Source organism: Salmo salar, chromosome ssa09, assembly GCF_905237065.1.
Source record: "Salmo salar chromosome ssa09, Ssal_v3.1, whole genome shotgun sequence".
NCBI classification, from domain to species: domain Eukaryota; kingdom Metazoa; phylum Chordata; class Actinopteri; order Salmoniformes; family Salmonidae; genus Salmo; species Salmo salar.
In genome coordinates this window covers 125,559,486-125,585,138 of record NC_059450.1, presented here as the reverse complement: position 1 = coordinate 125,585,138, position 25,653 = coordinate 125,559,486, and the positions used below count along the sequence as shown (strand labels likewise).

Here is a 25,653-nt window from a genome sequence, read left to right as displayed (position 1 = left end):
GACTGAGTAGTAGATTATTTTAAAAAAATGTAAGCGGGTAGACAATGTCATGGACACACACTAAAGTAGGCTAATTGGAGAAGTTGACGTGCCCAGGCCATGACTAATGCTCAGCAAAAAGAGATTGGAACATGGTAGAGCCTAACTAATTGAAGAAGAGAGCTAGCCTAGGTTTTTTAGGTTAATTGAAGATGTGAACTAGCGCAGATATGCTAGGCTAATTGGAGAAGTCAACCTGTGTAGGTATCCTTGGCTAATTGAAGAAGTGAACTAGCAAAGGTATGCTAGGCTAATTTGTAGAAGTCAGTCTGTGTAGATGTGCTAGGTTTTAATTGGAGTTGTGGATGTGCACAGGGTAAAGTTTAGCTAATCAGAGAGTGGTATGTGTGTGCTAGGATGATGGTTTTAATGGAGAAGGGTAGGTGTGTGTCTGTGCGGCTCGTGAAGCTAATTGGGGAAGGGTGCGCTTGCAGGGCAGTGCAGCCCATTTTCTCCATCACCACGGGAACCCGATAAAAATAATTAGCTGGACGGCATGGGACAGAGGTGCCAGCTGTAGACCGGAGCAGGAGAGGATTAGACACACACAGAGATGAAAAGATAAAATAGCTAACTTTTTGTCTCCCACCTACCCTTCTTGTTTCCTCTCTCGATCAGGTTTCTCCGTTTGTTTTGTCATTTTTCCCTCACTCAAAGCTATACATGGGAATAATAAAATCAATGTCCGGCTGAGAAGTAATCTAATTTTCCTCTCACTTCCTCTCTCCTTCCCCTTTTATTCACCATCTCTCTCTCTGCATCTCTCACCCCATTTTTCCTTCTTCCCACATTATTTCTTGGTCAGCTTCAGGCGGCTCTGTGCATCTTTGCCTCTAAATGATTGAAGTGAATGAAAAAACACATCACCAGGGAGCTGGACCTGTTTAATTTCCTCACTAAGCCCTGAAACCGCAGAGTATAACCCAATTCCTACAATGGAAAATCACAATCATAAATGTGGACATGCAATGTAGGCGCAAGGTTGAAACTAAAGGCAGGTTCAGTTCATTCAATGAAATGGACCTCCCCTCACTCACTCTCCCTGCCATTCCCAAAGCCTCTCTCCTCCTTGGGGTGGTCCAGTCAGACGTCCCCCCCCCTCTGTCCTGTTCTGAGTTGTGTGGTGTGCAAACAGACAGATGGTCAAACAGACTGGTCTGTTCTCACTGCAGGGCCTTGGATCTCAGACAATGGGCTTCAGTCTCAGCCCAGAGACTGGGAAACCAAACAAAGAAGGGAAAGGGAGAAGAAAACAACCCGAAGAGGACAAGCAGACACTATATAGATCACGTGTCAAACTCATTCCACGGAGGGCCGAGTGTCTGTGGGTTTTCGCTCCTCCCTTATACTTTGTTTGTTGAAGTAAGGTCACTGATTAGAGGAACTTCCCTCACCTGGTTGGAATGAGGTTAGTGTGTCTATAGTGTGCTATAGTGTGTCTTTGACAATAGGATGTTCAAGTTCAATTCTAGACTAACATGGATGTATTTTCTCTTTCTCTCCTCCCTCTTTCCTATTTTCCTCCTCTTCTATCCTGCCTCTCTCAGGTACCACATGTCTGGTGGCCCTGCTGTCTGATAAAGAGTTGACGGTGGCGAACGTTGGCGACTCGCGTGGAGTGCTCTGTGACAAAGATGGCAACGCCATCGCCCTGTCACATGATCACAAGCCCTACCAGCTCAAAGAACGCAAGAGGATCAAGAAAGCTGGTAAGCAAAAGAACATGCCTTAATAACTGGTTTAGAATCAGTTCTCTCCACCACTAGCCCTGATCCTAAACATTATAGATGAAACTACACAACTATCCCTGGTTCAGCTGTTATATTGTAGCTATACTGAGGTGTAGAAACCAAGCCTCTTCCAAATGAAGATTTAAAAAAAAATTATAATCAGGAGCTGTATCCATGACTATTCCCACGACCTTGATCTCAGAATATTATCTTAATGTTTCCTTGATTTCATTATAGCTCTAACCCCAGGTAGCCTAGTGGTTAGAGCGTTGGGCCAGTAACCGAAATGTTGGTGAGTCAAATCCCCGAGCTGACAAGGTAAAAATCTGTCATTCTGCCCCTGAACAACGCAGTTAGCCCACTGTTCCTAGGCCGTCATTGTAAATAAGAACTTGTTCTTAACTGACTTGCCTAGTTAAATAAAGGTAAACATATATATATATATATATATGTATGTTTACCTTTATTTAACTAGGCAAGTCAGTTAAGAACAAGTTCTTATTTACATATAGATATATATAGATCAGGGGGGCCAGTGAGTGAGGAATGGAATGCACTCCTCAAGAAAGCCCCAAAAATGTCTATAGAGCCCTTTGGCCTGTGATGTAATTATCATTTTAATACTGTTTCATAATCTCCTTTATGTGAACGTGATTTTGATTAAATTTAGCCTTCAGTCAAATGAGTAACAAATCAAGTAGGACACACTACTCTTATTGGTGGCTGTCCTCAGCTCACCATCTACAGGTTGCTGTGGGTAGTGGAGCTGCAAATAAGTAATGACAGCAAATTACACACAAACTGGGTAAGCTCGTTGGCTAGCGGTTTCCAGTAACTGACTTAAATAACTGTGTCAGTGGTCATAAGTTCACACCAGCTGCCATGACTGTCTACATCTGCTCTGTCATTATTATGACATAGCTATTATGATGCAGGGTTCAAGTTAAGGGTAACCCTGTTTCCCTCCCGTTGAGTATGGCTTCCAAGTAAAGCCTTTTATCCAGTGTGTTATTCTGATTCCTCTTCATGGGTAATTATCTGGTGCTCTGGCAGTGGGAGAGAATACAAACACAGAGACACACAGGATGGGCTGCGCAGACCTCTGTGTGTACTGTTTATTGTTCTGCTTTACCTTTGAACTTCAGTATGTGAACTGTCCAATATAAACCATTCTGTCAGTGAAAAGACGTTAAACCGAAGAAAGGTTTGGTGCGCGGATCCATAGATTTATTTTTCACCCTTCACTTGAAAGGCTTGATACTGTTGATGAAGATTCATGGATCTGCTCATGGGCTTAGGAACACAATGTATTTTACCTCTTCATCCCGTCTGCTGTAACTAAAAGCCATCGGTTTCTCCTCTCTTGTCCTCTCGGTCATCCCTCTCTCTCCCCATCCTCCCCCCTCCAGGTGGCTTCATCAGTTTCAACGGTTCGTGGCGTGTTCAGGGCATCCTGGCCATGTCTCGCTCGCTGGGCGACTACCCTCTGAAGAACCTGAATGTGGTCATCCCTGACCCTGACATCATGACCTTTGACCTAGATAAGCTGCAGCCAGAGTTTATGATCCTGGCATCGGACGGGCTGTGGGATGCGTTCAGCAACGAGGAGGCCATACGCTTCATCAAAGAGCGCCTCGACGAACCCCACTTTGGTGCCAAGAGCATCGTCCTGCAGTCTTTCTACCGCGGGTGCCCAGACAACATAACCGTCATGGTGGTCAAGTTTAAAGGTGCTGGTGGCAAGGCCACAGAGCAGTAGACCTACTGATGCATCCAAACAAGAAATCTATATTGTATATGTACTGTATGTATAGGTTTAAGAGAAAAGACAAAACAAGCCCGCAGTTTTTGGAGCGAGAACTGTTTGTATCGAAGATATTTACAGAAATTAGCCGTTCACCACATGATGCAAACACTAAAACGTACACTTACAAATTCACTCACTCTCTCCATCAGTCACTTGTTTAGTTTTTTTTCTTCAATCTAGATAACATGTCATTTATGTTTTAGTTTTTTTAAGCAGTCATATCCTCCAGGCCCGACACATTTACATTTACATTTACGTCATTTAGCAGACGCTCTTATCCAGAGCGACTTACAGTAGTGAATCCATACATTCCACAATTTTTTTCCCCCCGACACTGAGTCACTGTTTTGCATAAGAGGTACACCGAGATATTGACATAATTTGAAGTCGAGGCAGTGATTTGTACATCTCTGAGAGAACCTTTATCAGCAGATGTCTCATCTTATTGGTGCTTACATACATCAGAGCATCGGTAACTGGGCACCTGTTTGGTTAGCCGGAGGGGCTAAATACTTTGTCTGTTTTAAAGAGAGCTAAGACGAGACGAACTTAACTGTGTTCTCTTCTGTTTTGTCTGGCATGGGGGGGGGCAATAAAACAGACAATGTGACCGATTGGATTTAAATGGCATTAGGAGATACGTACATGCTCTGCAGTCCTCATATCAAATGAGTCTTATAGAAATCACATTCAGTTTGATGCTTCACTGTCCCCCCTTGATTTCTAACATTGTTCTATCATTCTAAACATTCCATCTTGTCTGTCGGCTCACCAGTCAGCTCCTGATCTCCATGTTGATTTTTGACCTGCAGTTGAGTACCCCCAAATGACTGCACTGAAAATTGCAACTGTATTTTGAAGTTCTGAAGTTTATTGGTACTAAATATAATATTCCTTTCCTCATTTATGCAAACTACTAATGATGTCATCTATGCCTGTCTGTCAACAACAATCTGTGTATAACCATCTGCCCAGAATGCATTTCTATAACTCTAATCTCCAGTTAACCCTGATTTAGGAATGAGTGGCACTTTGACAATAGTTGCACAAATGTTTGCGCCATGCTGTTATTGTTATGTCAGTCTTTTTAAATTAAGTATACAAATAGATTTTCACAGGCGCGATGGCATTGTACTGTTTGAATAGTCTACACGTCTTTATTCTTATCATTGGCAGACGATTGTCTTTCTGAAGTTGGGTTTAGTTCTATGGTCTCATGCTCCCTCTACATCAGGGTTCTCTGGTGTGGGAGAGTACACAGTAAAAAAGACCATCCCTGTCACTGCCTGTCATATTGTACAGTTAACTTTTAAAGTTTATTTCTGTCAACTGACGGACTCAAAACGTAATATGAAGCCTTTGAATGAAATATGTACTTGTTGCCTTATTTTTTTAAATATACATTTCCTCATTTGTTGCCAAAATGAACTCCTTGGTTTCTAATGTAACGTTTGACATGCCATTCACATCGCATGTAGATATCATATGTCACGTATATAATACCATCACAGAGGTCTCCATGAGACGAGGAAGTGTAACATGAATGTACATGCTGTTCCCATGTTATCCTCCCCCTTCACATCTGCAATGAAGAAAGCAATGCACCAACTCTTTGGTAGATTAACAAAAGCAGTATGTACTAGATTAGTATGTTTTTATGTGCTTTTTCAGTTGTACATTCTTCCAAAGTAATGTATGTTTGTGGACTTTATTTGTTTTTGTTGAATTTAAGAAACTGTAAAAAAAGAAATATGTGAATTTTAAGATAAAATCAAACGGATGATGACAATAAAAGGATTAATGATCATAACATTGTCTTTTGTCTTTATTCATGGAAGAAAAAAACGGATGTTGAGAAATTATATTTGATTGATTTTGAGAGCGCTGCAATAGAGTATTTCAATGACCAAGCTTGATAGTGCTGGTGAGTGGCCTAAAGAAGCCTGATCATGCCACCTGTTGCTTTGTCACTAGCACTTGTTTTGTATGGTATTTTTGATTTGATTTCGTACGGTAAATGGGACACATGGTGGTAGATGTTGACTGGGTAAATCCAGGTAACACTTTACATTAAGGTGTACTTTGAATTATTTATAATGGGCTTTATGTATTTTATAAATTTGTAATTATTTGTTTTATAAATCTACTGTTCATTGTGATTGTTTTTTTGATCTGACAACTCATGTGCCCTGTTTTCAGCATTTTGAACTGCACTATCTATAATGAACAATAATATAAATGCAACGTACAACAATTTCCAAGATTTTGCTAAATTCATAAAAGGAAATCAGTCAATTTAAATTCATTAGGCTCTAATCTATAGATTTTCCATGACTTGGCAGGAGTGCAGCCATGGGAGGGCATAGGCCCACCCACTGGGGAGCCAGGCCCAGCCAATCAGAATTAGTTTTTCTCCACAAAAGGGCTTTATTACAGACAGAAATATTCGTCCTCATCCTCCCTCCCTCTGAGGATCCCGCAGGTGAAGAAGCCGGATCTGGAAGTCCTGGGCTGGGGTAGTTACACGTGGTCTGCGGTTGTGAGGCCGGTTGGACGTACTGTGAGGTGGCTTATGGTAGAGACATGAACATTCAATTATCTGGCAACAGCTCTGGTAGACATTCCTGCAGTCAGCATGCCAATTGCACACACCCTCATTATGACAAAACTGCACATTTTAGAGTGTCCTTTTATTGTTCCCAGCACAATGTGCACCTGTGTAATGATCATGCCATTTAATCAGCTTCTTGATATGCCACACTTGTCAGGTAGATGGATTATCTTGACAAATGATAAAACTCACTAAACAGGGATTTAAACACATTTGTGCCAACATTTGAGAGAAATAAGCTATTTGCGCTTATTAAACATTTCTTGGATCTTATATTTCAGCTCATGAAACATGAGACCAACACTTTACATGTTGTTCATATTTTTGTTCCGTGTAGATAAATGATATAGCCTATGATATAGCCTATGATATACAATTAATATGATTTACTATATGATTTATACTGGTGATCCTAATCATGACATTTATGTTTGAACAATAGACCAGCCTATTTATATGGAGGACTATGAAAGTTATCTCATGCTATGCTGCCTGGAATCAACACCCTCAGCCAACTTCGCTAAATGGTTTTGTTGTGACGGAGGGCTGGTCTGGCATGTTGTGGCTTCAAAGATACTGTAATTATATGATGTAACCAATTAACCATACAGGCCAGATGAGTACCCATGACCTATTGGTCTAAAACTGTCACTCTGATGCCATTTCCAGGAGAAGGTCACTCAGGAAGGAACACAGACCCCTCTACACCCTAAAAAGGACTTCCTGCTGAGTGTGATGACCTGAAGCAGGTGACTCTCAGCGGTGCAATAGTCATAGAAGACACTGAGAGGCTCTAACCTGAACCATCACCAGCTGAAAGCTGCGTAATGACTTGGGCATCTTCCTAAAACGGGGGGAGGGGTACATAAGCCATTCATATTTGCACCTTGCCTTTATAAGAGGGGATTCATCCGAGCCAGAGCTCAGAAACAACCAGAGCTTACAGAGCAGAGCACAAAGTAACTGCAGGCAGGGCAGGGCATTGCTGCACAGAGCTGAGGCAGCAACAATAACACAAGCCAGCCTTCTTCTCCAGACAACAGGACCTGTGTTTGGGTTGAGCATGGGACTGCATGGGTCTAAGCATGCTCAGCAGGCTCAGATTGTGATGCTGGGCCTGGACAGCGCGGGGAAGTCCACCCTGCTCTACACGCTCAAGTACAGCGAGTAGAGATGCTGGAGACGGAGGCGAGGGGTCTGGGGTTGACCATGTGGGACGTGGTAGGCCAGCCGAGGATGACGCCCCACCGGAAGCACCACTACCTGGGCACGGAGGTCCTGGTGTTTGTGGTGGACAGCTGGGACCGCAGGCGTCTGGAGGAGGCAAAGAGCTCCATCGGGTAATCATTTTTTATTCATAGTAAAACTTTATACAATTCAGCCAAATCCTGATGCATGAATGTAAATAAATTACAGGTCATATCCAGTTCTCTTTCTTGTCATATTGGGCCATGTTGTTATTGGGTATAATAATGTGTATACTGATCTTTTCACCCAACAGGTGCTGAGGAGCAGGAGTCTAAAGAGTGTTCCTCTGGTGGTGCTAGCCATTAAGCAGGACCTCAGCAAGCCCACAGGAGATCACCCAAAGGTTGGACCTGAGGAGGGTGTGGGCACAGGGACAGGTTTGTCCAGCCGTGCTCTGGGAGGACTGGTTTGGGCCTGGAAGGCTTCAGAAGGGTTGCCTATCTGTTGAAGACTTCGCTAAAGCAGACTGAGGCGGATATAAATATAGATTATTTTTCTTTAACCTTTATTTAATTAGGCAAGTCAGTTAAGAACAAATTCTTATTTACAATGACAGCCTATCCCGGGGCAAACTATAACCCGGACGACACTGGGCCAATTGTGCGCCATCCTATGGGACTCCCAATCACGGCCGGTTGTGATACAACCCGGAATCGAACCAGGGTCTGTAGTGCCTTAGACCACTGCGACACTCGGGAGGATATAAAGAACACAATAAAACAACTGAAACCCAAAGCCATAACGATGATGACCAAGACAAAAGGACTGGGCTGCAGCTAGGACCAGTGACTATAAAACCCTGTGGATGGGTATAATAATCTCCCTTGGATTATTTTGTATTCTTCTTCAGGATTATGTTGAGCAGAGTAGGAGAAGATTCAGAATGCCCAGTGTTGGTTCATTCTGACCCACTCATACTTGAATAAGGGAACAAGACTCTCCAAACAAACTTGAGATCATAACGTATCTCACGCTGAAAGCTAGTATTTTGCACTTTTGCTGATTGTTCAAAAGTGTGAATTTCTGCATTTCCTTGTCATTTTTTAAGTATACGGCAGCAGCTACTCTGCCTGGGGTCCAGCAAAACTAAGGCAGTTTATACCATTTTAAAAACATTACAATACATTCACAGATTTCACAACATACTGTGTGCCCTCAGGCCCCTACTCCACCGATACCACATATCTACAGTACTAAATCCATGTGTATGTATGTTATCATGTGTGTGTATGCATGTGTCTGTGCCTAAGTTTGTGTTGCTTCACAGTACCCGCTATTCCATAAGGTGTTTTTTATCTGTTTTTTTTAAATCTAATTTTACTGCTTGCATCAGTTACCTGATGTGGAATAGAGTTCCACGTAGTCATGGCTCTATGTAGTAATGTGCGTCTGTTCTGGACTTGGGGACTGTGAAGAGTCCTCTTGTGGCATGTCTTGTGGGGTATGAATGGGTGTCCGAGCTGTGTGCCCGTAGTTCAGACAGATAGCTCGGTGCATTCAACATGTCAATACCTCTCATAAATTCAAGTGATGAAGTCAATCTCTCCTCCACCTTGAGCCAGGAGAGATTGACATGCATATTATTAACATTAGCTCTCTGTGTATATCCAAGGGCCAGCCATGCTGCCCTGTTCTGGGCCAATTGCAATTTTCCTAAGTCCTTTTTTGTGGCACCTGACCACACAACTGAACAGTAGTCAAGATGCGACAAAACTAGGGCCTGTAGGACCTGCCTTGTTGATAGTGTTGTCAAGAAGGCAGAGCAGTGCTTTATTATGGACATACTTCTCCCCATCTTAGCTACTATTGTATCAATATGTTTTGACCATGACAGTTTACAATCCAGGGTTACTTGAAGCAGTTTAGTCATCTCAATTTGCTCAATTTCCACATTATTTATTACATGATTTAGTTGAGGTTTAGGGTTTAGTGAACGTTTTGTCCCAAATACAACGCTTTTAGTTTTAGAAATATTTAGGGCTAACTTATTCCTTGCCACCCACTCTGTAACTAACTTTAACTCTTTGTTAAGTGTCATTTCAGTCGCTGTGGTTTAGAAATTACAAGTTTAGTAAAAGTAGTAGTAGGCCTATACCAAATACACTGATTGAGAGATCTCAAAATAGTGTGTAGTATCTGTGGATTAGAATGATAAATATGTCCCAAAACAGTGCTTCCATAATGGTATGTCCCATACAGTTCAATTGGAATTGGCTCTGTAACATCCTATTTAGTTTTTGTTCCATGTTCAACATTCTAGAATATACATAAGTGTTTTTCTCTGGGACACAACATTATTTTGATAAAACTGGAGAACTTTGCACTTTAGACAACTGGCATTTCCCTGGAAATATTAATTGTGTTTAGCAAATGGACCTGCAGGTATGTATGCCTATACACTACGAAGCTCACTATAATGCACAACATAGTTGTTTTATGTTGAAAACAACATATTTGATGGTATAAATATCTTACTTTCGCTAATTATAAGTCATAGCTAGCGTTAACGACTAACTTTAACTTACTGTTGTAATGTTACTAGCTATCTGCTTGTAGCCTATTCTGAATGTCCATTCACATTGTTAACGTTAATGTATTAATGGATATAGATATGCTGTGTAATTTAGTATATCGTATGTTGTCCTTGTGCGTAATATTGTAATTATAAAAGATTGTGAAGTTAAATAAAACTTGACATTTGACATTGGCAGTTGGTGCCTAGCGACATTTATGATTGTTGCCATAGTGATTACTATTGATAGTTTCAGGGTCCAAAAGTCATTAAAACATAACTTGATATGTATTACTGATGGGCAGCGATATGGAATTAGTCTATATCGATATCTATATATCAGTATAGAACTAGTAACTATTAAGGTCTAACGCTTTACCAGAATGGACTCATTGACAGATCATAACGTTAACGTTACTCAATCATGAGACTATAGAATAACTTTCATGCCCACTATTTGTAGAATTTATTGCTAATAATAATCGGAGATACAGTGTGGTGGTCTGAACTACCACAGCGCAACCTAGTGAGGGTTTAATAGAATAATAACCTATTTCGCAAGACCAATGAGTGAGCAATAAGGGGAATTCCCCACCCTTCTACGCCAGAGCGAGGCTGTGCCTCTACCACCGGCATTCCCAGTATGCACCGCGGACAGACCAGCAAAAAACAGTCCGGTAACTGAAAGGCCTGAGAAAAAAAGAACTTGAAAGGGGTAGCTGCTAGCTAATTAATTTCTAACGGTGTTAAAATATAGCTAAAATTGCTAATATGGCTGACAACGAGAAACTAGACAACCAGCGGCTGAAGAATTTCAAGAACAAGGGTCGCGATTTGGAGGTAAAGTATTCTGATTCCGTCGAGGGGTCCTTTTTCGTATGCGCTATTTTGTGGTTTGGGGCTGCGCTGTGTGACGTCGTTTGTAATTTTCAGGATCTGGAACTTTGCACCCAGCCCAAACCAGGCCTTATCTGATCGTCAAATAGATCAAGTAATTTCTATCAATCCACCCGACTTTCTGAACCTGAATAAAAGTAACCATCAACACGTGAAACGTCCCATGCTAACCGAACTAGCAATGACTTCCAGTTCCATCTAAGCTAGCTAGCTAACTACAGGCCGTGATAGCAAACACGCTGTTCGATATAGCTAGATTTTCTATTCGACTGTCATCTGAAATGTAGTTAGGTACCTGTGTCAGACAGCCCATCGACTTTGGTGTTGAGGTTTGGAATTGACATACCTAACCACATCTTTTCGGGGGATAATTTGATTAACTAAACGAGATTCGTATCCCTTTCAAACAACAGCGCTAGTCAGCCGTCTCAGTGGTTTGGATTAGTTAACGTTAGTTAGCCAGTTATAGTACCACCCATCCCCGACTAATGTTGTACTTTGCTAGTTAACTAATTTATACGCAATTATCAGATGGTATACATCGTTAGTTATATCAAAGTAGCCAATACAATGTTGAAACTAGTAGGTAACGTTGGCTAGATAACTAATGACCTCAAAGAGAAAATTACGCAGTAAGAACCTCAACTATACTAGCTAGCTGGTCAGCTAAGTTAACCACCCTACTGCATTTGTCATTGAACTTTATATTCGTAGTTTGTAGTGTCAAATGTAATGGTAAATGTTTACCTTATACTAGTTAGCAGCGTCCTTAGCGACAATTCTTTAACTATTTTAAAGGAGCAGGTCTCGAACCCTCGACCCTCTAGCCCGAAGTCCAGCGCGCTATCGACTGTGCCCCAAAAGCATGCTCAAGCGGCAGAGCCGAAATCCGCGTTTATAAACCCAGGGTCGTTAACACTATATCTAGCTAGCCAGTACCCATTGACGGTAGCTAGGTTAGTATCTAACTTGCTAGCGTAGCTCATCAAAACAACGGCGGAATTTAGCTGGTCAGGCCCCCTTTACAGGCCTTGGCAGACCCATAACGTAAGTTATAACCATTGTGAGGTAGATGGATAGGCAACAAGTGTAGGAGAGTTTAACATTAACGTTACATTATACTAACCAGTGTTTTCCCTAGTTTTGGAACACAACACCGGAGTCAGTCTATTGGTTGGACTCCCTTAGTTGTAAATCGTTCTAGTGGGTGGCGACAAATGCATATGTATAATCTCTAGGAACTCTATTTATCAGATATATTGTGAAATGTTACCCTCGCTATCAAATAAAAATCTTAATCTAACTTTTGACCGAACTGCACAATATTCATGCTGTGTACTGTGGTAGCAAGTCTCGTGTGTGTGTGTGTGTGTGTGTGGTCTAATGGCAGCCCACTGTCTAACTAAACAGGAATATGGTGCTGTTCAGACGAAAGTTGGATTCAGACGTTTATTTGATAGCAGGGACACATTTCACTTTTACATCTGGTATGTAGAGTTCCTAGAGATTATACACATGCATTTGTTGACAGGGAATGTTTTTTTGGGGGTTAAGCAGGCTATATCGTGGTAGGGTTATTTTACACTCTGGGAGTCCAACTAATACAGACTCCTGATGATGTGTCCCAAAGCTAGTTTGCACCCCATCTGGAACGGTCTGGGGGAGAGGGCATCACACCAACACCCAAGGCTTCTTCAACTTAGCTACATTTTCAGTTCAAACTAGTGGAAGCAACATGATTATAGGCAAGGGAAACAGATGATAGAGGAACACCTATACCAGCTAGGCCTATGTGTTATGGTGTTTCAGCTAGATGGTCAGGAAATCATGTTGTCTTTGTATCCGGTTTAACAACAAGTGCCTGCCTCTTTTTAATGAAGTAATATGGCTAGTTAACGGCAGGGGCATTGTGTGCGGCGGGAACAAGCATATTTCTTGAATAACAACTAGTGTGCATAACTAGGCTAAATCACACCAAGACATGATAGAAGTGCTGAACTGTCTCCCACTTCACTGTGGAGAGGGAATATAAGCATTTTCTAAGGAGGAAATGGGTAGTGCCCTTCTAGACCGAAGGAAGAATAGAAATTCATCCGATCATGACAAATGGCCAAAGGCCAGTATGTTATGACAGCAAATTACTTAATAAGGCCTTATCAAAAATGTAATGTCTGTCAATCAGGTGCTTGACAATGGTCCCTCGTATTACCACCCAATATTAACATGAACCATAACATACAAAACACCAGCCCTGGAGCAGTTGAGATCTGTGGTAAGTCAGTCTATATGGAAATCGTGTCAGTGTCATAATTTGAGTGTGAGCTGGTGATTTCAGGCATCGGTATAACAGGCTGCTTCTATCACTGTGCCATCCATGGCTGTGGATGGAAACGAATGAACAATTGGACTCTGAACAGCTCTAGGCATGAGTACACCGGATGTCGTCATCTCTTCATATTGGGAGGATAAACATCTCATTTATGTTTTGGGCTTGTGGAAGTATCAACAAACAATCAGGCACACAGTGTATATTTGGACTAGGCTAATGTATGCGTTTCCTCCCCTATAGACGATGAGAAGACAGAGGACGGAGGTGGTGGTGGAACTGCGCAAGGTAATCATTCACTTTCCTTTAATCTGTCAGACAAGATACAAATGCATTTCAATCAGGTTATTGAAGATGAGTTTAAAGGGATACTTCGGGATTTGTCATTGAGGCTCTTTAACTACTTCCCCAGAGTCCGATGAACTTGTGGATACCATTTGTATGTCTGTGTCCTGTCTGAAGGTAGTTTTGCGAGCCAATGCTAACTAGCGTTACCCATAGCGCTATGACTGGAAGTCTATCTAGCATCCCGAAGTATCCCCTTTAAAATTCCTGTTTAGTAGTTGAGCATGTTGCCATGCTGATACATGTATGTTAAGACGGCTGCCTTGCCCTGCTCTATGCAGAACAAAAGGGACGAGCACCTTCTGAAGAGGAGAAACGTGCCCCACGAGGACATCTGTGAGGACTCTGATGCCGACGGAGACTTCAGATCGGTACGTGGCTCTGTTCAAATACTTTGAAAAAGCATCTTTCTGTCCTTCCTTGAAGTAATGACTGATGGGAATTAACAGGGGATTGAGATCTATGGTAAGACTGAGTTCCTAGAACTGTTAGCTAAAAGATATCCACATGCAGTCCAAATCAAATGGGAGGGGACCTCTTGCTGTTGCAGTAAAAAATATGAACTAAATAGGATGAATATCGACTGTACTGTTTTTTTTCTTTTTCATTCTTTTTTCCCCCGTTTTTTTTGTAATGATTTGTGACATTCAAAGTTTTATCCATGTTGACACTCCTCAGGGACTGGTTAGTGTCTCCATACATTCTGACTTATTTTTCCCGGTCAGGACTGCCTCTTAAGACCTGACTAATTACCCTGAGGTGTGGCCACAGTGCAAACAAACGCATGACAATACCTCTGGCCGTGTTTGACATTGGCAAAATAAAATTGTTCCCTAACCAAGTACCTACTTTTATCTTGCAGCAAAACACCTCTCTTGAAGCAATAGTACAAGTAAGTGCATCTCACTTCCATGTTTGAAAAATGTCTTCGACACTGATTTCCTTCCCATGTATGTGATCCCCTGTGTGCTATTGTGTTGCAGAATGCCACCAGTGATAACCAGGGAGTTCAGCTGAGTGCCGTGCAGGCTGCAAGGTAGGAACTCTCTCCTCCTACACCCGGCTCTGCTGGTTGCCATGGTGATGCACACTCAAACATGGTTCCAAAAACCATCTCTAGAATGTTGTGCAGTTAATTGTTTCATGGTTTCCGGCGAGCATGCTGCGTCATTGTCACCGGTTTTGTGTAAGCGTTGTGCGATTGTATTTCTATGACGTGTCTGTACTCAACAGCACCGGTGTTGCGCAACAGCTCAATGTCTACATTTCACATTCCTTTATTTTGTGTCTGTGTTTCAGTGTGTTTTGACTATCTTAAGTGCAATTGTGTGAAATAATAACTTTTTCTTCTGCAGGAAGCTGTTGTCTAGTGACCGTAACCCTCCCATAGATGACTTGATCAAGTCTGGCATTCTCCCCATCCTGGTGCACTGTCTGGACAGAGATGACAAGTAAGCAGGGCTTTACTTTGTTATAGATATTCTGTCTTGCATAACACAACAGTGGTTGTGACCTAAGCATTGCTGCAGTGAATGTATGCTAAGCATCATTGCACTGAGAACAGATCTTTTCAGATGATGATGAAAGTGCAAATGTCAGGATTTTCTAGAATCAGATGTGAGGATTGTCATAACCCTCGTATTACCATAACCCTTTCCATTTCTCGTTTCATCACTCTTTGTTTCTTTATCCCTCCCCTCTCTTTCTCTCTCTACCCTTTTTTCTTTCTACCTCATCTTACTCCTGCCTCCAGTCCATCTCTACAGTTTGAAGCTGCCTGGGCTTTGACCAACATTGCCTCAGGAACCTCAGAGCAGACCCAGGCAGTGGTCCAGTCCAGTAAGTACCAGCTCACGACCTCGGTGCTACCACTGCCAGCACTCTCTGGGGGCTAGGTGGGATTTTCGATCGTCATGCCTACCAAGTCTTGGATTTGTTGTTTATGTGACCCTGAAAAGTAGATTATTTGTGGTCTTTGGTGATTGAGTTAGCTATTGAATATTGAGAGTACTTCCTCTCCTGCAGATGCTGTGCCTCTGTTCCTGAGGCTGCTGCACTCTCCTCACCAGAACGTGTGTGAACAGGCGGTCTGGGCCCTGGGCAACATCATAGGTGAGTCTGGATCCTTCACTATGTGTCTGGGACACTAACAATGGAGGCAGATTTTTTTTTTTTAGGAATGGCTCAGGGATTCTCTGATGTTTGTCTCGAGGCATTATCGGTGAGTGTTTGAAACCGTCTGTTCGTAGGCGATGGCCCCCAGTGCAGGGACTATGTGATCAGTCTGGGCGTGGTGAAGCCCCTGCTGTCCTTCATCAGCCCCTCTATCCCCATCACCTTCCTCCGTAACGTCACCTGGGTCATGGTCAACCTCTGCCGCCACAAGGACCCACCGCCACCCATGGAGACCATCCAGGAGGTAAGAGAGGGAGTGTGTATGCCACCTGAGTTATGGTCACTGTCCTGGCAAAATGACCTGAGGACACTATCCAGGAGTTACTGGCTCTGTTAGTTTGTCTCTGAATCTCTCTCTGTCAGTGTGTTGTTGAATCTGAGCATTATTTACAGTAGTGTAAAGTGTGTGTCCCTGGGGTATATGTAACCATCTGTCTATCCTCCTAGCTCCTGCTGTACATTCCTGTTTCCTGCCAATGTCACTCTCCCCTCATGTGAGAGATGGAGGAATTGATCAGTAGTTGGCTGGTTGTCAGTGGGATGAATGGAGGGAGGGAGCGAGCAGGATTAGTCAGTACCCAGCAGGTGTGCTCCTAAGCTGGGGAAATGAGGGCTGATTTAGTGCTCAGAGCGGCATGTCTGTGGAAGAGGCACCACTGCTGGATAATACTGGACCATGTCTCTAAACTGCCACAAGCCCCTTATAAAAAAGGCGTGGGAAATTTGGATCCTTATCGCTAAGAAGAATCCCTAATCGAAAACAATCGCAGTTCAGTTATCACAAAACATATTATTTTCAGTCTTCTAGCCTAACTAGATGATGGGCTATAAAGGCTCTCCCCTTGGACGCCCTCCTCCTCCCTCCGCTGACCTCACTCAAGCCATGAACTTTCTCAACCTTCAGTCTCTTGTCCGTCGATCAACTCATGATGATTATGTTGTTTTTAATTTGCTTGTTTTGTTGTTGCTTTAAATCCGTTTCAGATTTCTGTATGTACTGAATCACGCTATATAAGTTTAATACATTTAAGTTGTGTAATTTGAAGGTAGACTCGGTGATATGAAGTAGATGCAGAAAGTAAACAGCATATAGTGGGTCAATTTTTGCTCAAGGCTCTCCACTGTTTTGGTGCCCTGGCTACCACCCTGTGAATGGCGTGAAGTGAACCCACGCAGATACTGTGTGTGACCGTCAGAGAGCGAAGTGTTCCATCTCAATATCCTAACCTATTCAGTGATGATGGGCCCTGCTTTACTGAAGTTGTGAGACATGGCAAGCCCCAAACATTGTGAGATACAGCTTGGCTTGGTGGGCGACCTGCCTATACTGTGCCCCTCCCCTTTCTCTCCGTCCCTCGCTAGCTCGTGTTTGTGTTCTCGGAAGTACGGCAACTAATCCGTCTCCGCCGTTCCAAAAATACTGAATCTTAGGAGTCGAGTTCCTAGTGGAATCTAATCTTGACAATCGGAAATGGGAGTCAATGTGCAAGGAGTTGGAATCAATTATTTTGGAGATGACTCGCCACCACTACGTACGTCATCATCATTAACAGTTGGGAAAATGACAGGGAAAGGCAAGCAACAGCAGTTACAGATGAAGTCGGAAGTTTACATACACTTAGGTTGGAGTCATTAACTCGTTTTTCAACCACTCCACAAATTTCTTGTTAACAAACAATCGTTTTGGCAAGTCGGTTAGGACATCTACTTTGCATGACATAAGTAATTTTTCCAACAATTGTTTACAGACAGATTATTTCACTTATAATTCACTGTATCACAATTCCAGTGGGTCAGAAGTTTACATACACTAAGTTGACTGCCTTTAAACAGCTTGGAAAATTCCAGAAAATGATATCATGGCTTTAGAAGCTTCTGATAGGCTAATTGACATCATTTGATTCAATTGGAGGTGTACCTGTGGATGTATTTCAAGGCCTACCTTCAAACACAGAGAATCTTTGCTTAACATCGTGGGAAAATCAAAAGAAATCAGCCAAGACCTCATAAAAAAATTGTAGACCCCCACAAGTCTGGTTCATCCTTGGGAGCAATTTCCAGACGCCTGAAGGTACCACGTTCATCTGTACAAACAATAGTTCGCAAGTATAAACACCATGGGACCATGCAACCGTTATACCCCTCAGGAAGGAGACACGTTCTGTCTCCTAGAGATGAACGTACTTTGGTGCGAAAAGTGCAAATCAATCCCAGAACAACAGCAAAGGACCTTGTGAAGATGCTGGAGGAAACAGGTACAGAAGTATCTATGTCCACAGTAAAACAAGTCTTATATTTCAACATAACCTGAATGACCGCTCAGCAAGGAAGAAGCCACTGCTCCATAACGCCATAAAAAAAGCCAGACTACAGTTTGCAACTGCACATGGGGACAGAGATCATACTTTTTGGAGAAATGTCCTCTGGTCTGATGAAACAAAAATAGAACTGTTTGTCCATAATAACCATTGTTATGTTTGGAGGAAAAAGGGTGTGGCTTGCAAGCCGAAGAACACCATCCCAACCGTGAAGCACAGGGGTGCCAGCATCATGTTTTGTGAGTGCTTTGCTGCAGGAGGGACTGGTGCACTTCACAAAATAGATGGCATGTGGATGGAAAATTGTGGATATATTGAATCAACATCTCAATTCATCAGTCAGGAAGATAAAGCTTGGTCGCCAATGGGTCTTCCAAATGGACAAAGGCAATGCTACCAAATACTAATTGAGTGTATGTAAACTTCTGACCCACTGGGAATGTGATGAAAGATATAAAAGCTGAAATCATTCTCTCTACTATTATTCTGACATTTCACATTCTTAAAATGAAGTGGTGATCCTAACTGACCTAAGACAGGGAATTTTTACGAGGATTAAATGTCAGGAATTGTGAAACTGAGTTTACATGCACCTTAGCGAAATACATTTAAACTTCCAACTTCAACTGTAAGTCCTGTATGGTAATACTTTGACAAGTTGAATGAGAAGTGAAGGCCAACTTTCTGAGAGGTACAGTAATGGTAGTACAGGTGCAATGCTAACCATGTGATGGGGTCGCTCTGAAAACCGTTGCTGGCAGCAGCACACCCGCATTGAGAATTCACATGGAATTTTAAGAATATTTTTGTGTTAACAGAACCCCCTCCAAAAAGGCTGTTTTTAAAAATTGTCCAGTTGTCACATCCATAGTGGGAATATCCTATTCCTGTAATTTTGTTGGCATCTCCCTCATTGACTATCTTGCTCTCTCCCTCCTTTTTTTTCTCTCTCAGATTCTTCCAGCTCTCTGTGTGCTGATCCACCACACTGATGTTAATGTGAGTATTCCTGAATCTCCATGATGGTATCCAGAAAGAGACAACCTGAATAGTAAAAGTTGACATTGATAATATTGTTAGGGGTTTTTTCTCCACATTTAATAGCCACAAGCAGATATTGATATATGATCCATGTGTTGATGAATGAGAGTCAATATTTAGTTTTTGGGACCTTTGACCCCTGTAGATCCTGGTGGACACGGTGTGGGCTCTGTCCTACCTGACGGACGCCGGCAACGAGCAGATTCAGATGGTCATCGACTCGGGCATCGTGCCCAACCTGGTGCCCCTGCTTAGCCACCAGGAGGTCAAAGTCCAGGTACGGAGACACAGATGCTAGTGGGCCATGATCTAGGATCAGCTTAGCCTCCCCAAATCCCATCATTAACCACAAAACTGTCTGTAGATCAGCATCTAGGAGCAGCTTCATCCTACTCAGTGGGGCTCAGGAAGACCGCTTTTGTAAGGACTGAGCCGTTACCCTACCATAGCTGTTTTTACAGATGTGATGGAATCAGATGGGTGTGTAAGCAATATGGCGGTGGCTTCTCTATGCTCATTAGAAGGATAGGTAGAGCATCATCATATTACTTACCCCCTATCAGTTTCCTTCAGGTCTGCAAACACTGATGGGGGTGTGGCTAGGGGTGGTCAAGTACTTGGAGACCTGTGCACTGCGGTAGCAAGGTACAGTTACGTTTGGGGGGGAGCAAGTGTTAGGAAAAGAGCTCTTGTCCTGAGCTGCAGTGTTTTGACTGGAGACGGATTCCTCTCTGGCCTGTTTTGGGGGGGGAGGGTGCAGTAGGTAAGTTGACCCTAGATGATACTGCTTAGGACTTGGATGGGTCTTACTCCTGATCCCCAGTCTGGTGCTTACTGTGCTGATATTCATACTCAAGTCATTCTTTGGGTGGTGGTTGCATTTATTGGTTGGTTTGCTTACTTTAGTTAGTTGCATAAATGTTCATTGATGCTTGGAGTTGTTTGTATTGACTGCTATGTGGAACTCTTGTGTGTGTTTCTCTAGACGGCTGCTCTGCGGGCAGTGGGCAACATAGTGACTGGAACAGATGAACAGACCCAGGTGGTGCTCAACTGTGACGCCCTGGGACACTTCCCCTCTCTCCTCACACACCCCAAGGAGAAGATCAACAAGGTAACACGCCGTGAAACACACTCCACACCGCTTCACCTTGCCACAGCACAGCAGGTGTGTCAGTGGGACTGATCATGCTAGAGGTGATGATATCAGAGACATGGTGCTAGTGTGAATGCTATATGAATCACAGTAAATGGGGATACAACTATTAGTTAGGTACTCACACCATGGAAGAGCTGGATCAAGAAGCTGATGGAAATTGCAGTTTAACCTCTATGTACCCGTGGTGCACTCCATCAACAGCAGGTGCATTTCAAGAGCGGCAAATTTGAATCCAAATAAATGTCAAAATTCACATTTTTCAAACATACAACTATTTTACACCCTTTGAAAGATAAACATCTCCTTAATCTAACCACGTTTTACGATTTCAAAAAGGTTTTACGGCGAAAGCATAAATTTAGAGTATGTTAGGACAGTACATTTACAAGAGTTGTGTGTAATGTTTTGTCAATTCAAAGACAGGGTCACCAAAACCATAAAACCAGCTAAAATGATGCACTAACCTTTTACAATCTCCATCAGATGACACTCCTAGGACATTATGTTAGACAATGCATGCATTTTTAGTTCTATCAAGTTCATATTTATATCCAAAAACAGCGTTTTACTATGGCATTGATGTTGAGGAAATCGTTTCCCTCCAATAACCGGCAGTCAAGTCAGCGTCACAAATTAAATAATTAAAATTAGAAAACATTGGTAAAATATTATATTGTCATTTAAAGAATTATAGATTTACATCTCTTGAACGCAATCAACTTGCCAGATTTAAAAATAACCTTACTGGGAAATCACACTTTGCAATAATCTGAGCACTGCGCCCAGAAAAATACGGCGTTGCGATACAGACTAGACGTCATGTTGGGGAGATCGAAAATACTATGTAAATAATCCATTACCTTTGATTCTCTTCATCAGATGTCACTTCCAGGTATCACAGGTCCATAACGAATGTAGTTTTGTTCAAAAAAGCTCATCATTTATGTCCAAAAATCTCCGTCTTGTTAGCACATGATCTAAGCCAGCCGGACTTCTCGTCATGAACGAGGGGAAAAAATATATTTACGTTCGTTCAAACATGTCAAACGTTGTATAGCATAAATCATTAGGGCCTTTTTAACCAGAACATGAATAATATTCAAGGTGGACGAATGCATACTCTTTTATAACGTATTGGAACGAGGGTACCCAACATGAACTCGCGCGCCAGGTGTCTAATGGGCCATCATCGTTCCATGGCTCTTGTTCGGTCAGATCTCCCTCCAGAAGACTCAAAACACTTTGTAAAGGCTGGTGACATCTAGTGGAAGCAATAGGAAGTGCCAAAATATTCCTCAGCCCCTGTGTTTTTCAATGGGATAGGTTTAAAGGTAATACAACACATCAGGTATCCACTTCCTGTCAGAAAATGTCTCAGGGTTTTGCCTGCCAAATGAGTTCTGTTATACTCACAGACACCATTCAAACAGTTTTAGAAAATTTAGGGTGTTTTCTATCCATATGTAATAAGTATATGCATATTCTAGTTACTGGGTAGGAGTGGTAACCAGATTAAATCGGGTATGTTTTTTTATCCAGCCGTGTCAATACTGCCCCCTAGCCCTAACAGGTTAAGTACATTTTTGGGGTGGTCTGGGACAGTGGGTAGAGTATGGTGTGCGTGTGTGTGTGTGTGTGTAGTATTTCTGGGTGGAGGATAGTGGGCGTTGAAGATCCATGGGTCTCTGCTGATATCGGAGTGCATCTGAGGCCTGTCTCTCCCTCAGTGACTGAGCCAATGATTAGGGCCTCACAACCGCCCCTGCCCAGCCTCAGCTCTGAGCAGGCCCCTGGAGTCTGATCTAGCTTGGTCCACACTCCTTTGAATTCCACATGGGAACTAATCATCATGTCTGCAGTCCTCCTGACATATGCACACACTGACTCCTTATTCAGTCTCTGTAAGCCCTGCCTCTATCACACAACACTTGAAGGAGTAGTCAGACTGAGTACTGCTGTTCTCCCATCCTGCAGGAGGCAGTGTGGTTCCTGTCCAACATCACAGCAGGCAACCAGCAGCAGGTGCAGGCCGTCATCGACGCCAACCTGGTACCCATGATCATCCACCTTCTGGACAAGGTCTGTTTCATGAGTTTCACGGCTTCATTCATCACTTCATCAGCGCTTTCTGTCACACAAAATGAAGCAGTACTGAGAATCTCATGTTGGTGAAATATTAATACAAATGTTTTTGCAGGGAGACTTTGGAACACAGAAAGAAGCAGCCTGGGCCATCAGCAACCTGACAATTAGCGGGAGGAAGGACCAGGTGAGCTCCACTAAGGCCTACCCGCTTTACCACATACACCTCACCTGACATCCATACACTCAAATTGCCACTTTGTAAAAAATGTATTTTGTAAACACTAAAGCTGACCCTTCTCCTCCGGTCCTGTAGGTGGCGTACCTGATCCAGCAGCAGGTGATCCCTCCCTTCTGTAACCTGCTGACCGTGAAGGATGCTCAGGTGGTGCAGGTGGTCCTGGACGGACTCAGCAACATCCTCAAGATGGCCGACGACGAGGCCGAGACCATCGCCAACCTCATCGAGGAGTGTGGAGGTGAGCGCCCAGCCCACTGTGACCTCTCAAACATAATTGTTCCTACCTACTGTTTATGTTGAAGTATAGTGTTTCTAAGTGGCTGTGTAGATTTGACTGCTGAGCCATCTCGCTCTCTTCCCTGCCCCTCAGGTCTGGAGAAGGTGGAGCAGCTCCAGAATCATGAGAATGAAGACATCTATAAACTGGCGTATGAAATTATTGATCAGTTCTTCTCATCTGATGATGTAAGTCAGTTCACTAATATGGTCATGTTTTGGTTGGGGAAGGTACTGCATACTACATTGTGGGGAATGTCTTATTGGTATAGATTATTAACTTGTTATTGTCTGATGTTCAGATTGATGAAGACTCCAGCCTGGTTCCGGAGGCGATCCAGGGGGGAACGTACGGCTTCAATTCCTCCACCAACGTGCCAACAGAGGGGTTCCAGTTCTAGAAGGCATCTCGGGAGTCTGGAGTTTTGTTCGCGATGCAGCACTCTGTTCAACATTAAACAAATTAGGAGAAAAAGAGAGCGAAAGAGTGTGAGAGAAATTAGATCCATTGTGCTTGGCTCGTGGGATCCGTGGCTGCATCTTATCTGAGAAAATGTGTGGATTTCGTTTGGCATTCCAGGGGAACCAGCCCAAATGAAGTTTGAGATGGCGAGTGGGTGTGAGTGAGTGGCTACATGTTGCAAAAAAACAAACATCTACATCGAATGCGTTGAGACATGCCAAGTAACTTCCATGTTATTGGAGCTGTCGACTAAAACGGAAAACTACTACAATGACAACAAAAATGCGGTGTCAGCCCGGGAGAACCAAATACATCAAAATCAAGAAATTGAGGCAACAAATCACAAAAACACAAAAGGAAAACCAACAAAACAAGCATAAGATGAACCATATGACAATTCTGCGGTCCTCCGACCGGAGGGGGCGCCACTTGTGCGCCCATCCCCCAATCGGCCACGCCATCAGACGTGTGTGTGAATGGACCCATTGTGTATGAATGTCTGGACTCAGTGCTGAGGAGCCAGGTTCATCTCCTCCAACCAGAGGCCCTCGATGGGGCGTCTCCCCCCCGCGGTGGTGGGCAGGGCCAGAGTCCAGCTGCGCGTGTGCGAGAGAATGGACGAGTGGCGTGTGTGCGTGTCTGGAGAGTGCAAGAAGACTGGATGTGAACGCATGCAGAGAGAAAAAAATACATAAGAGTAACAAAACCGAGAAGCGCAAACGAAGGAAAATGCAAGAAGAAATTCTGCCTTCTAAAGAGGCAGATACAAATCCCTGAAAGGAAGAACTTTGGAAATGAAAAAAAAAATAAGACGACATCATAAGGGTTTTGATTGTTTTAATAGTTAAGTTAGTATTAATTAACACTGGGCAATGCTTTTGGCAGGTGGAGCAGTGGGTGCATTGTATTCAGATGCATTTGTCGGCTTTTCTTTTTGCATCCAGTGTACAATTTTTATTTTTTTCCCCCCTGCTTTTACTTTCATTGCTTATGGTGATAAGGATCATTTTCCACCTTCCCACAATAACCATACCTTTGCACCAGATATGGGTTTGATGCTGTGAAATTCTGACATGACTATTGTCAACCAAATGACTTATATACTCCCCTAGCATGATTTAATGTTTTTTTCTTTCTCTTGAAGCAAAAATCACTGCTTTGCAGTATTGTTGCCATAGCTTTGAGCTTTGACTTATCATAAGGGGAAATGAAAAATGGCAGTTATGTAACATCGATTCATAACCTTTGCATGTACTAAACTATAGCACAGTTAATTAAAACATTTTTTTTTTTGTTTCTTTAGGCTGTGTACACAGTAATTATTATTTTTTTGTAAACTGTGCTGTTTTAAATGTTACATGTCTCCCCCTCCCCTACTGACCTAAATTTCTGATTTGAAGATTAATCTGAACAGTTTTGCACATGTACTGCAGAGTGAGAGGCCTGAAGTCGTTCAAAAGGTGTGGTTAGACTCAAATCATACCTGCTAACACCAACAATATGCATCATCCAACCACAATCTTGTTTTATATTCAGTTGTAGCCATGATCAACTCATGTTGAGCCATTTTAGTGAATTTGAGAAACATTTTTTTTTAAGGGGGGGCAATAATTGTTCTGCCTCTGATGTTGAGGCACCCCTGAGTTGGGGAAAGGTAAGTATCGGGGATTGGACCCCCTAGCCTCGACAAGGTGTCTCAATTATACATGTTGAGCCTTATTCCTTAATCTAAAACTCATGAACAAGTTTGCAGTACCTCCCAACCCCTTGCTCCTTCCCCCTCTTTTCCATTTAGGTGCACAATCTTTCCTTTCTGTTGAACATAGGTTTTTTTTTTTTTAGCAGCAGCAGCATTCCTTGTTAGCAAAGATGTGGTTTCAAAAAAATAAATGGAATGGAAGAAGTTGGTTATCCTGTTGAGTTGGATCTACAGGCTAGGTTGTCTTCAAGAAAATAAATAGTGAAACCTACAGGTATGGTCTGTCTTTTTGTGTTGTTGCCTCAGAGGTTTCATTTAGGATCAGATCTGGCATTTCAATATCTTTGTCAAAAATAACGTCCTTGATGCAGTGCTATGGTGAAAGAAGTTAAGCATAAGTGTATATATTTTTTTCTACATAAACATCTTATCTACCCAGACACGCATGCTCACGCCTCCATCCCTAAAGCCTGCATGATTTTGCCACTTGCCCATAAATTGTATCAATTCGTTTTTCTCGGTCGCTCAGGCTATCAAATAAAATATTAGATTATCCATTTTGTTAATGATGGCGGATTGATTGATTTCTAAGTTTTTCGTGTACGTTTTTTCAAGATTAGTATCGTCAAGCCATTGGGTATCTCACCTTTTTGGTTGCTTTACCAGTGCACTTGATTTCAAGTT

The 25,653-nt window shown here is 42.7% G+C and overlaps 2 protein-coding genes and 1 pseudogene across 2 annotated transcripts in view; all 3 read left to right on the top strand.

Annotated features, from left to right (window-relative positions):
- Nucleotides 1-5,386, top strand: part of LOC106612907 (protein phosphatase 1L) — a 51,550-nt gene extending 46,164 nt beyond the window's left edge. The window contains exons 3-4 of the mRNA XM_014214565.2: nt 1,587-1,748; nt 3,179-5,386. Of these exons, the coding sequence (XP_014070040.1) occupies nt 1,587-1,748; nt 3,179-3,528 (512 nt within the window). The 3' untranslated portion in view covers nt 3,529-5,386. The remainder of the gene's footprint in view (nt 1-1,586; nt 1,749-3,178) is intronic.
- A 1,845-nt stretch (nt 5,387-7,231) lies between these two features.
- On the top strand, nt 7,232-7,651 carry LOC123744731 (ADP-ribosylation factor-like protein 14; annotated as a pseudogene).
- Nucleotides 7,652-10,533: 2,882 nt separating this feature from the next.
- Nucleotides 10,534-25,240, top strand: kpna4 (karyopherin alpha 4 (importin alpha 3)). Its single transcript, XM_014214567.2, has 17 exons — nt 10,534-10,787; nt 13,414-13,458; nt 13,797-13,886; nt 14,378-14,407; nt 14,499-14,551; nt 14,871-14,966; nt 15,269-15,354; nt 15,541-15,627; nt 15,765-15,934; nt 18,963-19,007; nt 19,195-19,326; nt 20,035-20,163; nt 22,183-22,287; nt 22,406-22,477; nt 22,607-22,769; nt 22,902-22,996; nt 23,110-25,240. Exons 1-17 carry the CDS (start codon nt 10,719-10,721, stop codon nt 23,206-23,208), a joined length of 1,566 nt encoding a protein of 521 aa, XP_014070042.1. The 5' UTR covers nt 10,534-10,718; the 3' UTR covers nt 23,209-25,240.
- Nucleotides 25,241-25,653: the final 413 nt, after the last annotated feature.